Below are 13059 nucleotides of genomic sequence, written 5' to 3' on the forward strand. Positions count from 1 at the left end.
CCTCCCAAGACTAAACCAGGAAGAAGTTGAATCTCTGAATAGACCAATAACAGGCTCTGAAATTGTGGCAATAATCAATAGCTTACCAACCAAAAAGAGTCCAGGACCTGATGGATTCACAGCTGAATTCTACCAGAGGTACAAGGAGGAATTGGTACCATTCCTTCTGAAACTATTCCAATCGATAGAAAAAGAGGGAATCCTCCCTAACACATTTTATGAAGCCAGCATCGTCCTGATACCAAAGCCTGGCAGAGACACAACCAAAAAAGAGAATTTCAGACCAATATCCTTGATGAACATTGATGCAAAAATCCTCAATAAAATACTGGCAAACCGAATCCAGCAGCACATCAAAAAGCTTATCCACCATGATCAAGTGGGCTTCATCCCTGGGACGCAAGGCTGGTTCAACATACGCAAATCAATAAATGTAATCCAGCATATAAACAGAACCAAAGACAAAAACCACATGATTATCTCAATAGATGCAGAAAAGACCTTTGACAAAATTCAACAACCCTTCATGCTAAAAACTCTCAATAAATTAGGTATTGATGGGACGTGTCTCAAACCCACATATGACAAACCCACAGCCTATATCATACTGAATGGGCAAAAACTGGAAGCATTCCATTTGAAAACTGGCACAAGACAGGGATGCCCTCTCTCACCACTCGTATTCAACATAGTGTTGGAAGTTCTGACCAGGGCAATCAGGCAGGAGAAGGAAATAAAGAGTATTCAATTAGGAAAAGAGGAAGTCAAATTGTCCCTGTTTGCAGATGACATGATTGTATATCTAGAAAACCCCATCGTCTCAGCCCAAAATCTCCTTAAGCTGATTAGCAACTTCAGCAAAGTCTCAGGATACAAAATCAATGTACAAAAATCACAAGCATTCTTGTACACCAATCACAGACAAACAGAGAGCCAAATCATGAGTGAACTCCCATTCACAATTGCTTCAAAGAGAATAAAATACCTATTAATCCAACTTACAAGGGATGTGAAGGACTTCTTCAAGGAGAACTACAAACCACTGCTCAATGAAATAAAAGAGGATACAAACAAATGGAAGAACATTCCATGCTCATGGGTTGGAAGAATCAATATCGTGAAAATGGCCATACTGCCCAAGGTCATTTATAGATTCAATGCCATCCCCATCAAGCTACCAATGACTTTCTTCACAGAATTGGAAAAAACTACTTTAAAGTTCATATGGAACCAAAAAAGAGCCCGCATCGCCAAGTCAATCCTAAGCCAAAAGAACAAAGCTGGAGGCATCATGCTACCTGACTTCCAACTATACTACAAGGCTACAGTAACCAAAACAGCATGTTACTGGTACCACAACAGAGACATAGATCCATGGAACAGAACAGAGCCCTCAGAAATAATGCCGCATATCTACAACTATCTGATCTTTGACAAACCTGACAAAAACAAGCAATGGGAAAAGGATTCCCTATTTAATAAATGGTGCTGGGAAAACTGGCTAGCCATATGTAGAAAGCTGAAACTGGATCCCTTCCTTACACCTTATACAAAAATTAATTCAAGATGGATTAAAGACTTACATGTTAGACCTAAAACCATAGAAACCCTAGAAGAAAACCTAGGCAATACCATTCAGGACATAGGCATGGGCAAGGACTTCATGTCTAAAACACCAAAAGCAATGGCAACAAAAGCGAAAATTGACAAATGGGATCTCATTAAACTAAAGAGCTGCTGCACAGCAAAAGAAACTACCATCAGAGTGAACAGGCAACCTACAGAATGGGAGAAAATTTTTGCAACCTGCTCATCTGACAAAGGGCTAATATCCAGAATCTACAGTGAACTCAAACAAATTTACAAGAAAAAAACAAACAACCCCATCAAAAAGTGGGTGAAGGACATGAACAGACACTTCTCAAAAGAAGACATTTATGCAGCCAAAAAACATGTGAAAAAATGCTCATCATCACTGGCCATCAGAGAAATGCAAATCAAAACCACAATGAGATACCATCTCACACCAGTTAGAATGGCCATCATTAAAAAGTCAGGAAACAACAGGTGCTGGAGGGGATGTGGAGAAATAGGAACACTTTTACACTGTTGGTGGGACTGTAAACTAGTTCAACCATTGTGGAAGTCAGTGTGGCGATTCCTCAGGAATCTAGAACTAGAAATACCATTTGACCCAGCCATCCCATTACTGGGTATATACCCAAAGGACTATAAATCATGCTGCTATAAAGACACATGCACACGTATGTTTATTGCAGCACTATTCAAATAGCAAAGACTTGGAACCAACCCAAATGTCCAACAACGATAGACTGGATTTAGAAAATGTGGCACCGATATACCATGGAATACTATGCAGCCATAAAAAATGATGACTTCAGGTCCTTTGTAGGGACATGGATGAAACTGGAAACCATCATTCTCAGTAAACTATCGCAAGGACAAAAAACCAAACACCACATATTCTTACTCATAGTTGGGAATTGAACAATGGGAACACACGGACACAGGAAGGGGAACATCACACTCCGGTGACTGTTGTGGGATGGGGGGAGGGGGGAGGGACAGCATTAGGAGGTATACTTAATGCTAAATGACGAGTTAATGGGTGCAGCACCCCAACATGGCAGATGGATACATATGTAACAAACCTGCACACTGTGCACATGTACCCTAAAACTTAAAGTATAATAATAATAATAATAAAAAGTTATCTGGATTGTGTTAGAAATATGAATTACTCTGCTGAGTTTGAAGCCAGGAGCAGTTGCAGACAGCCTTCCAGAATGGTGATTGCTTGTGTACATGAAAAGTTTTCTATCCCTACTTTGCATATTGGGAATAAAGACAGTTGATTCCAAAGAAAAAAAGGAAGCATAAATTATAGATATACATACTCAGTCTGGTAGTACTTCGGAAGCTTGATACAACCTGTCTTTAACAAACTATGAATTTTTTCTCCTGCCAAGCCACCATATCCTGCCTACTTTCAGCATAGTCAGGGTCCCATTATACTAATCCACTGTATCTTCCTATCTCTAGCAAGCACATGTAAATGATAACGTTGAATATTTATTTTGATGCAAGGTGTATAAATCTTCTCAATGTCATCTTGTAAAGCGAGGAAATTGTGACTTGCTCTACTTGGTTACTTCAATTACTTTAATTGTTTAAGTTTGGTCCTTTCAGCCCCACTGTGCTTTGATATAGTGTATGAACAAGAATCCTGTTTAAATTTTGTAGTTTTCTACGTAATTTGTGTAGATTCATATTTGCAGGGAAGATAAAACTCAAGTGCTAAAAGGCTAAAGTAACTTTTATGTATATTTTTAATTAGGTACGATTATATGCAAGACCTGATGCTATCAGAAGAGGATCCGGGGACTATGCTCTCCATATAACAAAGAGATTAATAGAATTTTATGAAGACTACTTTAAAGTGCCCTATTCCTTGCCAAAACTAGGTAAGAATTTTCTTGGTTATTTTATTGGAAGGGCTCCTTGAAAGTGGAATTTCTTCTTCATGTGTTTATTTGAGCCATCCAGAAGCATGAAAATTCTGAGACTTATATTTTTAGAGAAGATAAGCATGAAAAAATAATTTCTTTTGAAGGAGTAAAATAAGATTTAGTGTTTCTGGAATCTTGCCAGTAAGTGCTCATAGGAATTAAGAAAGGCATTATGTTAGTTTAGGATTCCAAAAGACAAGCCAAATAGCTATAATTTGTTGAATATGTACTATGGAGAGGTGCTTGCCAACATCATATTTACTTTCAAGCAGTAAAACTACCATGGGGTAGGTACAACTAGAACATTTTCCATATAAGGGAGTTGAGACCTAGGGAGTTTTCCATTCATCTGGACAGCCAGTAAGTGAAGGGGTTGGGATTTCAAACTACGTCTTGATGACTCCCCAAACAACTCAATATTTTACGTGGAGAAGCCATTCATTGATTTGTTTCTCCTTCCAAATTTTCACATGTCAGTCCTCGATGTATGTCATCCCTTAGATTATTTTGGTCAGTCATATATCTAGTACACTGTTATAGTAAATACAATACAAATAAGAGAGAAGAGAAACTTGGTAATAATGGAGATTGTATTCTCTGTGAGTGTTCTTATATTTCTTCCTTTTACAAAGAGAATGCACTCGGTAATTGTCGGTCAAATGCATAAATGAATTAATTGGTTATCTGAATTTCAATGAGGCTGCTGCTTTTGCCAGGGAGTGAATAAGACTTTCCAAGAAGTTAGAAGGGTACCTACATGCATTAGAAATGTGGAAGTTATTTTTCCTTCCCAGAAAACCTGTTTTGAAATATTACATCACAACAGTCCTTTGCTCCCCTCTCATCCCTCTTCTTCCCTTATCTTTCCCAAGAGCATTTTTGATCAGATTCCACATTAAAGGTATTTCTCATTGGCAAGAATAAAGTGCTTACTTGATCAAAAGTTTTTGTGTTTGAACCACAGGTTCTCTTCCCTGGAGAACCAGGCCGCTTTCATTAAAGTACCTGCCTGCTGTGTAGCTTTATTGGTCTTGCAATGAGTGGTTAGTTCAGAAAGTTGACAGAATAGTTGATACTGTTATCAATGGGTGTGACATACAATTTTTATGAGTGATATTACAAAATTCTGAAATCTTCTTGAAATATGTACTTTTAGAATTCATAGGCATAACTTTATTTTAAACTGGATCAATGTTTTGTTTTGTTCTGTTTTCCTTCTCTTTTCTCCCTGTATTTCAACTTCCCTGTTAGAATCTGTTATACTTAAATCTCCCTGGTGGTCACCCAAGGCAGAAAGGAATACTTGACCTCATTTGCATGGAAGGTGGCACTGTTATCTACTCCAGGTATAACTGGCTGGGAACTTCCCAGCTTGACCCTAATGTAAAATTCGCAAGTGCTTATATTGCAAGTTCAGCAAGAGAAATAAAAGGTGGATCTTTATTTGTTCCCTTCAGACCAGTAATTAGCAGAGGAACTCAATGTATAACTTCAGGGGGTTCCATGTAACTGTCAGCTTGCAGCAGGAAGCATTTCTGTTCCTCTGTTTCACTCACAATTGAACCATGAAGCCTTTCATCTGTAGAAAAGAGCTTTGTTCACCATTACCACTACTTGTTAAGCTACTTTATGGTGTATATAATTGAATGACTTGACTTATCCCGGCATACTTCTTTTTATATATCTAGGGTAGTTACCATAGCCCATGGTGCTTTGTAAAATTTCTCTTAAAGTTCTACTTATTTTATATATCTACAGATATTTAGATCTATATGTTAATGGATTTATAAATATGCCTTGTAAATACCCCTTACATAAAAACCTCTAAGCATATATGCATTTTGACAAATCTCTACTTTCCATTATATGTTATGAATCGTATTTAAATACATTCTATAGAAACCAGCTTAGTCTTTGTTGGTAATGCATATGGATGTATCCTAGATATCAGCTGAGGCTGCCTTGACCCTTCATATCTAAGATGGTTTTCCAGACATATTGTACCCTTTCTACATGCCCTAATTTGATCTATAAGCATTTATTGAGTGCCTACCACAGACATTTTTCTGTGAGAAGCAGATATACCAGTGAATGAAAAAGGCAAAAATCTCTCTTCTGGGGCTTACATTCCTTTAGGTGAGGACAGACATTAAAGCAATTAGTAACATTTATAGCATATCATATTGGAGATACATGACATTAAAAATAAAGCTAGAACAGAGGATAGGAAGTGTGGGGGACAGATGGGGCATGGGATAGGGGCTGAGTTTTTAAAATGGGCAATCATGGAAGCCTTCATTGGGAAGATGGCTTTTAAGTGAAGGACTAAACTCAGCAGATATCATGGGGCAAAAACTACAGGCAGAGGGAACAAAGTGCCTAGACATTGAGGTGAAAGTTTTCCTGGTGTTTTTGAGGAACAACAAAGAGGCAAGTGTGACAGGAGCAGAGTGAGTAAAGGGGTGAGAAGTAGATGATACGGTCAAGGAGGAATGGGTAGGTGGCAGATCATGGACCGCCAGCAGGCTGCAGCTTCCCTTCCTTCCTTCCTTCCTTCCTTCCTTCCTTCCTTCCTTCCTTCCTTCCTTCCTTCCTTCCTTCCTTCCTTCTTAAATATAGCCAGCTCCCTCTTCCTCCCTTCCTCCCTCTCTCTCTCCTTCCTTTTCCTTCTCTCTTTATTTCTTTCTTTCTTTCTTTCTTTCTTTCTTTCTCTCTTTCTCTTTCTTTCTTTCTCCTTCCTTCCTTCCTTCCTTCCTTCCTTCCTTCCTTCCTTCCTTCCTTCCTTCCTTTCTCTCTTGTTTTGTGAGATGGAAATCTGTGGGTCCGTTTTCAGCAGAGGCATTATATAATCTGATTAATGTTGTAAAAGGTCATTCTATGGCTAAATTGAGAATACACTGTAGGCCAATGATTCCCAATTGGGGGACAACTTTGTCCCTCAGGTGCATTTGGTAATATCTGGAGACATTTTTGTTTGTTACAACTTGGGAGGTGAGTACAGTGTGTGCTACTAGCAGTTAGTTGGTAGAGGCCCAGCTGATGCTGCTAACCATCCTACAATACACAGAATAGCTCTTCACAGCAAAGAGTTATTTAGTCCAAACTATCAATACAACCAAGGTTGAAAGAACCTGATGTAAGAGGACATGACAAAGGTGTGACAACCAGCTAAGAGGCTATGGCAAAATTCAGACAAAATATGATGGATGCTTGGATGAGGATGTTAACAGTTAGAGGTTAGAAGTGGTACCATTCTGGATATATATTGAAAGTAGATACAAAAGCTTTTAATAGTGAGCGAAATATGCGATTGTAAGAGAAAGAGAGACATCTAGGGCAATTCCAAGACTTTTGGCCTGAGAACTAGGAGGGTGGAATTGCCACTTAGTGAGACAGAAAGATTGTGGAAGGTGATAAGTTTTGAGACTGACATGTCAATTTAACATTTAGGTGGCCCTTTTATGTCTGTAAGAAATCCAGGTAGACAGTTGAATTTATAAATATGGAGTTTGGGTGAGTAATCTGACTAGAGATGTACATTTGCCAGCATATTATGATGTGTAAAGTTGTGAGGCTGAATAGGACTACCACAGCAGTGAAGGCAGATAGAAACAAAATGGGAGCAAGCGGGGACTGGTCCCATGTTCAGAGGTTAAAGACGCCTAGGAGTCAGAAATGACTACTGAGCGGGAGCATATGGTTGGTATTAAGGCACCACAAAAACACCAGGTGTTTGTGGTGTCTGAGACATCAAGTGGAGAAAGCATTTCAAAAAGTAAGTAATATTTGTGGTAAATTAAGTTAGATGAGGTCTCAGAATTAACCATTAATTGATGCTAGCAATATGAAGGTCACTGGTGACCTTGACAAAAGCAGTTCTAGAATACAGACTTGACAGGTGTGCTTAAAAGCAAATGGGCATGGGGTGGGGAGGGGAGAGAGTGACTAGAAGCAGTGAGTGAAGATCACATGTTGGCATTTCTAAAAATGTTCAGTGGGGAGGATTCTGGGAATGGAGGGAGAGGGAAACAGGCCTGTGGTGTAACAATACTAACAATACCCTTCTCTGGAGAAGAGCTATTTCTGCTGAAGTGATGGCATTCTTACCTCACAAATTATCCCTGTCCCAAATCATGTCCAGGGAGGTGTGGAATTTGCCTCTTTCATTGGTTTGCATTAGAAAACCAAAAATTGAAATAAATAAATAAATAAATAAATAAATAGGAAGACTCTCCACCAGTTGGCCTGACCTGACTTTACTGAAGCTTTGGAAGGAATGTTTGTATGTGTGAATTTCAGGGAGTTACATTGCAAAACAGACAAACAAGAAAGTACAAAAAAAATCTTAAAACTTAGTATTGGATCCTTCTTCTCTTAAAAGTCATTTTGCTGTTCTGTCATAAACTCTATAATACCTTCTTTCTTCCCGAATTCTTTTTTATTTCTGATGTGGAATTAGTTTAAATTTCTCCCCTGTGGCCTCATCTCATGCTAGTTCATCTCTAAGGATTTGAGTTTCCACCTCAAGTAGTTTATCAGGATAGTTCCCTAAGAGGAATTCTGATTCTTGCTGTTAGGACAATAATTTATTCTCTTTGTTACATAAAGACACTCCTGTATCATTGATAAGCCAAAATAAGTAACCAGTGCACATTGTGTGAAAAATTGTTTTTAAATCTCTAAATGAGGTAATTAAAACTAAGGTTTGCAGAGATGTTCTATTTCTTGGTATTAAATTGTAATAAGAGGTATATCACCTACTTAATACAATACACTAATCCTTTCTATATCTATGCGCCCTATTTTCATAAGAACTGTCAGAGGCATGGAGTGTTACTTTAAAATAAAGTTGTAGACATATAAAGAATTGTTATCTTTTTTTATATCCCAAAAGCATATCGATAACAATGACAACTATTTGTGTTTACTACATGTGAGCCACTTTTAAGGGCTTTGACCATTCTAACCCATTTAATTTTTTTTTTTTTTTTTTGAGATAGAGTCTGGCTTTGTCGTCCAGGCTAGAGTGCAGTGGCGCGATCTCGGCTGACTGCAACCTCTGCCTTCTGGGTTCAGGTGATTCTCCTGCCTCAGCCTACCCAGTAGGTGGGACTATAGGCATGTGCCACCACGCCCAGCTAATTTTTGTGTTTTTAGTAGAGACAGGATTTAACTATGTTGGTTAGACTGGTGTCAAACTCCTGACCTCAGGTGATTCACCTGCCTTGGCCTGCCAAAGCGCTGGGATTACAGACATGAGCCACCGTGCCTGGCCCCCCATTTAATCTTTATTGCAGCTTTTTCTGGTAATTTCTGTTTTTTTTTTTTTTTTTCATTTTCCAGATGAGGAAATAATTTAGGCACTCAGTGACTAAGTAATATGTTTTGACCACACAGCAGAAAACATAGATTTGGAATTCAAACCCAGGCTGTCTGGCTCCAAAATCTTGGGATTCTGCTGAAATGGATTCTGGAAATTTAAATAATTCGGAGATTAAAATATAGGTTGCCTTATAAACTCGATGATTTGATTGTCAGAGGAATGGTATAACAGCTATTTTTGTTAATTTTTTACTGATTTTACTGATGGTCTTTGTAGAAAATTTGAAAACTTAAAAAAGTGCACATGTTATAACTCATAATTTTATTAACCTGAAGACATATGAGTATTGCAAATGTGTTTTAATCATAGGTGCACTATAGTTAATTAGGCATCAGATAGAATGACTCAGGTTTATATTGTAATATTTTGTTATTCACCCTATTTAGACTTCAATTAATGACAGTGTTCAGTTTCCTTTTACTACTACTCTGTAATTGGTAAATCAATGTTTCAAAAAGGAGTTTGATTGCTTTTTTTCAAGACACCATGCTTTTATGAAGAATTCATTACCTATCTGGAAGAGTGCTATGATTGTAGAGGGAGCCCAGGTGTTTTGTAACTGGAATTTCTGCCCTCAAGGAGATTGTGGTTTTGTTGAGGAGAGAATGCAATATTTACAGAAGTGAATGAATTAGAGACTAGCACAATATAAAATATAATCAAGCACCAACATTTTGTACAGTAAATATTTAGCACTGTGTTGAAAGAGTGGGATCATTGTACAATGCTGTAGGAATAAAATGCACATAAAGAGAAGTCTTATTTTTACTTCATGCCAGACCAAAAAATACATGAATTTAATTGGAGAAGAAAGGAGAGAAGAGGCCATTTTGAGAATTGTATAGTAGGAAAGTCCATGAATACCCTAGGATCTACGTATCATGCTGATGGAGTCAACATTTTTCTATAATAGAATAGATAAATTATGGGATAAATTGCCCTATTGAAGTTCACAAATAAGAGCCTAGCTTAAATGATTCATTTTTGCTTAAGATACAATAAACATATATATTTTTATTATGGTGATGATGATTGTAATGATGATGATAATTTACTACTTGCAAATACTGAAGCTTTTCATCACATATTTGTGTTATTAAATTTCTATAAAATATTTATAATGATTCTGGACATTTTATCCTCTGTGGTTATGTGTTTTTGCCTTTAGTGAATATATTTGCTGTTTTTAACTTGAGGTGACACATAATACTATCTTGATCTTAATCAAACAGCTCATAGTTTGAACCTTTTCTTATGTTTTTTAAAGTGTGACTTTTCTTGCCTTGCCTTTGATTAGGTGAATATTGAGTTACTATGTATGTGTTTTGTTACTGGCCTAAAGTAATACAGCCTTTTAAAATAAAATCTCTGGGGGTTCTTTATATGTAGTTTGGTAGTTTAGTCTAATTTTATATAATGTGAATTCACTCTCAAAATGTTTCCTTCAACAAGAGCTCTTCAAAATATTTGATCTTATACTCAGCTATTGTATGGTTTCTTGGTGGAAACTAACCTAAGGATCTCTCTGTGGGTTAGCATTATTAGTGCCTTTCTGGACACTTAGCTAAGGTGGTAGTTTGCCTTCTAAGTTAGCAAGTATCATAGAGAAATAAGTTTCTTCAAGGGACTAACCTTTTCCCCTGTCTTTAAAATCAAATAAATGTTTTCTTCCTATTTTATGTAGGTAATTTAATTCTGAAAAACCCTTCATAAGTTTATTTTCTCATAAACCAAAATATCAGTTATCACTTTTTTAGTGGGAAATATTTTTATGTTTCTAACCCCCCACTCTGACAACCACTTGTGCTAAAACAACCCCAAATTGTGTTAAAATTGACACAGTTATTTCAATATTTAATAGTTATTTTAACATAACAAGGCCTTTTATCCCTTCATTAATTACTCTATAATATGGCCATTTAACTGTTCTTGTTAAGCTATTTTGCAGCTATTACATGCTGTATACATTCAAGATTATAATAAAAAACAAAAAATATATAGGATACTTAATGTTTATGATATTCAACCACTAATGCAAAAAAGAGAAATAAGCACAATAGTAAGGATGAAAGAAATCAATGAAAACAATGCATTTTAGTGAGAATAATGCATGAGATTATTACTTCTCTAAACTAATGCAATGCAAACCAACATACAAGTGAATTAATGGAACCAGCATTTATTGAGTAGTAACTACGTACATTGTAGTCAGCAATGATAGTAAGTGGCCTCTTCTCCTAGAAGCTTAAAATCTAGTTGAAGAGAAGTTTTTTTATTATTTTGCTAGCTTGACAATATTGTTATGTGTTTAATTTGTTTACTGCTCTCCTCCACCTTTCTCTAGTTTTAAGAGTTTCAGACCTTCACAACTTTGGGTTTACTCCTAAGCATATATTCACTAATTCTAACAGGATTGTAACCTAATCAGGGTGTATTTTAGAGGCCTCCAAGGCATTGTTTTACATAATCCAACAGTGTTTTGGCCATTACAGCTTTGCCATTAGGTTAGGAAATAACCATTTTTGACGTTTTAATATTTAGTCATTGCATTAGCCTTGTTCCTTATACTCCGCTGTTTCCCCTGTTACTATGGGTCAACTGGCATTGCTCTAGTAATAGATACTTCCTCCTTTTGTGCACCTCATCCCATCCTCTCTCATCTGCTCAAGGACATTGCTTCAGCAATTTTTCCTTTTCTCTCCTGAATCTTCAATTTTCTCTCTTTATTGAATTTTTCCCTATCGGCATTAAAAATATGGTGCTATTTCTCTCAACCACACACATGCACATTCACTCCAGCTACTGACCCATTTTTTCTCCTTCCTTTTACAGTTAGACTGCTTGAAAGGATTGTCTATCTGCACTGACTTGAATTTCTGTCTTGTCTTTTGAATGCATTTTACATCAGACTTCCCCTCAACACTATACTAAAACTTCTCAAGTTCAATAATGCCGCCACACTGCTAAATCCAATGCTCCATTCTCAGTCTTTATCTTGAGCTATCAGCAGCATCTAACACAATTGTTCTCTCCAACTCCTTGAAACACAGTTTTTCATTTGTCTTTCAGGGCAACACTTTTTTCTGTTTTGCTTTTCCTACCCATTGGCCACTCTTTCTAAGTCTTGTTTCCCCTGCTCTTTTACCTTTCTAGCTGCTTAAACCATGAATGCCCCAGAACTCAGGTTAGAATCTCTTCTATTTGCTATTTACATTGGTAGTGGCCTCCCTTGGTTACCTCATTCATTCTTATGACTTTAAACACCATATGCTGATACTTATGATTCCTAAATTTTCATCTCCAGTCTGGTTCTTTCTCCTTAACTACAGACTTTTATGTTTTACTGATATCTGTGCTTAGATGCCTAATGAGTATATTAAATTGGCATGTTTACATTAGAGCCCCAGATCTTAAACCACCATCATTTGGATATAAAATCTTGGCCTTAGATACTTTTTCTGTAATATGACACATCTGACCTATCAGCAAATCCTTTTGGCTCCACATTCTAAATGTACCCAGAATCTGATTACTTTTCACTATTTCCATTGCTAGTACTCTCATTCCAACCACCCTACTCTTTTGCTTTCCATTGCTAGTATTTGCATTCCAACCACCATACTCTTTTGCTTGGGGTCAAGAGTTCTACCTAAACAAAATTTGAAGTTAAAGAGTTAATTTACAGAGTTTTTGTGAGGGATGTTGAATTTACCTGGTGATGCTGTTCTGCTGTTCAAACTTTCCAATGGCTTCCCATTACTCATAAAGTCTGAGATTCTGATATGGTTTGACTGTGTTCCCACCCAAATCTCATCTTGAATTGTGGCTCCCATAAGTTCAACATGTTGTGCAAGGGACCCAGTGGGAGATAATTGAATCATGGGGGTGGTTTGCCTCAGACTGTTCTCCTGGTAGTGAGTAAGTCTCATGAGATTTGATGGTTTTATAAGGGGAACACTGTTTCGCTTTGTTCTCATTCTCTCTTGCCTGCAGCCATGTAAGATGTGCCTTTTGCCTTCCGCCATGATTGTGAGGCCTCCCCAGCCATGTGGAACTGTGAGTTCATTAAACCTCTTTTTCTTTATAAATTACTCAGTCCCAGGTACGTCTTTATCAGCAGTGTGAAAACAGACTAATACAGCAAAT

General features: G+C 37.2%; 1 protein-coding gene across 2 annotated transcripts in view; it reads left to right on the top strand.

The window, feature by feature from the left end:
• Window positions 1-13059, top strand: part of TRHDE (thyrotropin releasing hormone degrading enzyme) — a 395923-nt gene that overhangs the window by 101831 nt on the left and 281033 nt on the right. For both annotated transcript variants that reach the window (XM_032170751.2, XM_058425822.1), the window contains exon 3: window positions 3359-3485. In XM_032170751.2, the coding sequence (XP_032026642.1) occupies window positions 3359-3485 (127 nt within the window). The remainder of the gene's footprint in view (window positions 1-3358; window positions 3486-13059) is intronic.

This window comes from Hylobates moloch, unplaced genomic scaffold (genome assembly GCF_009828535.3).
Source record: "Hylobates moloch isolate HMO894 unplaced genomic scaffold, HMol_V3 SCAFFOLD_12, whole genome shotgun sequence".
Lineage (NCBI taxonomy): Eukaryota > Metazoa > Chordata > Mammalia > Primates > Hylobatidae > Hylobates > Hylobates moloch.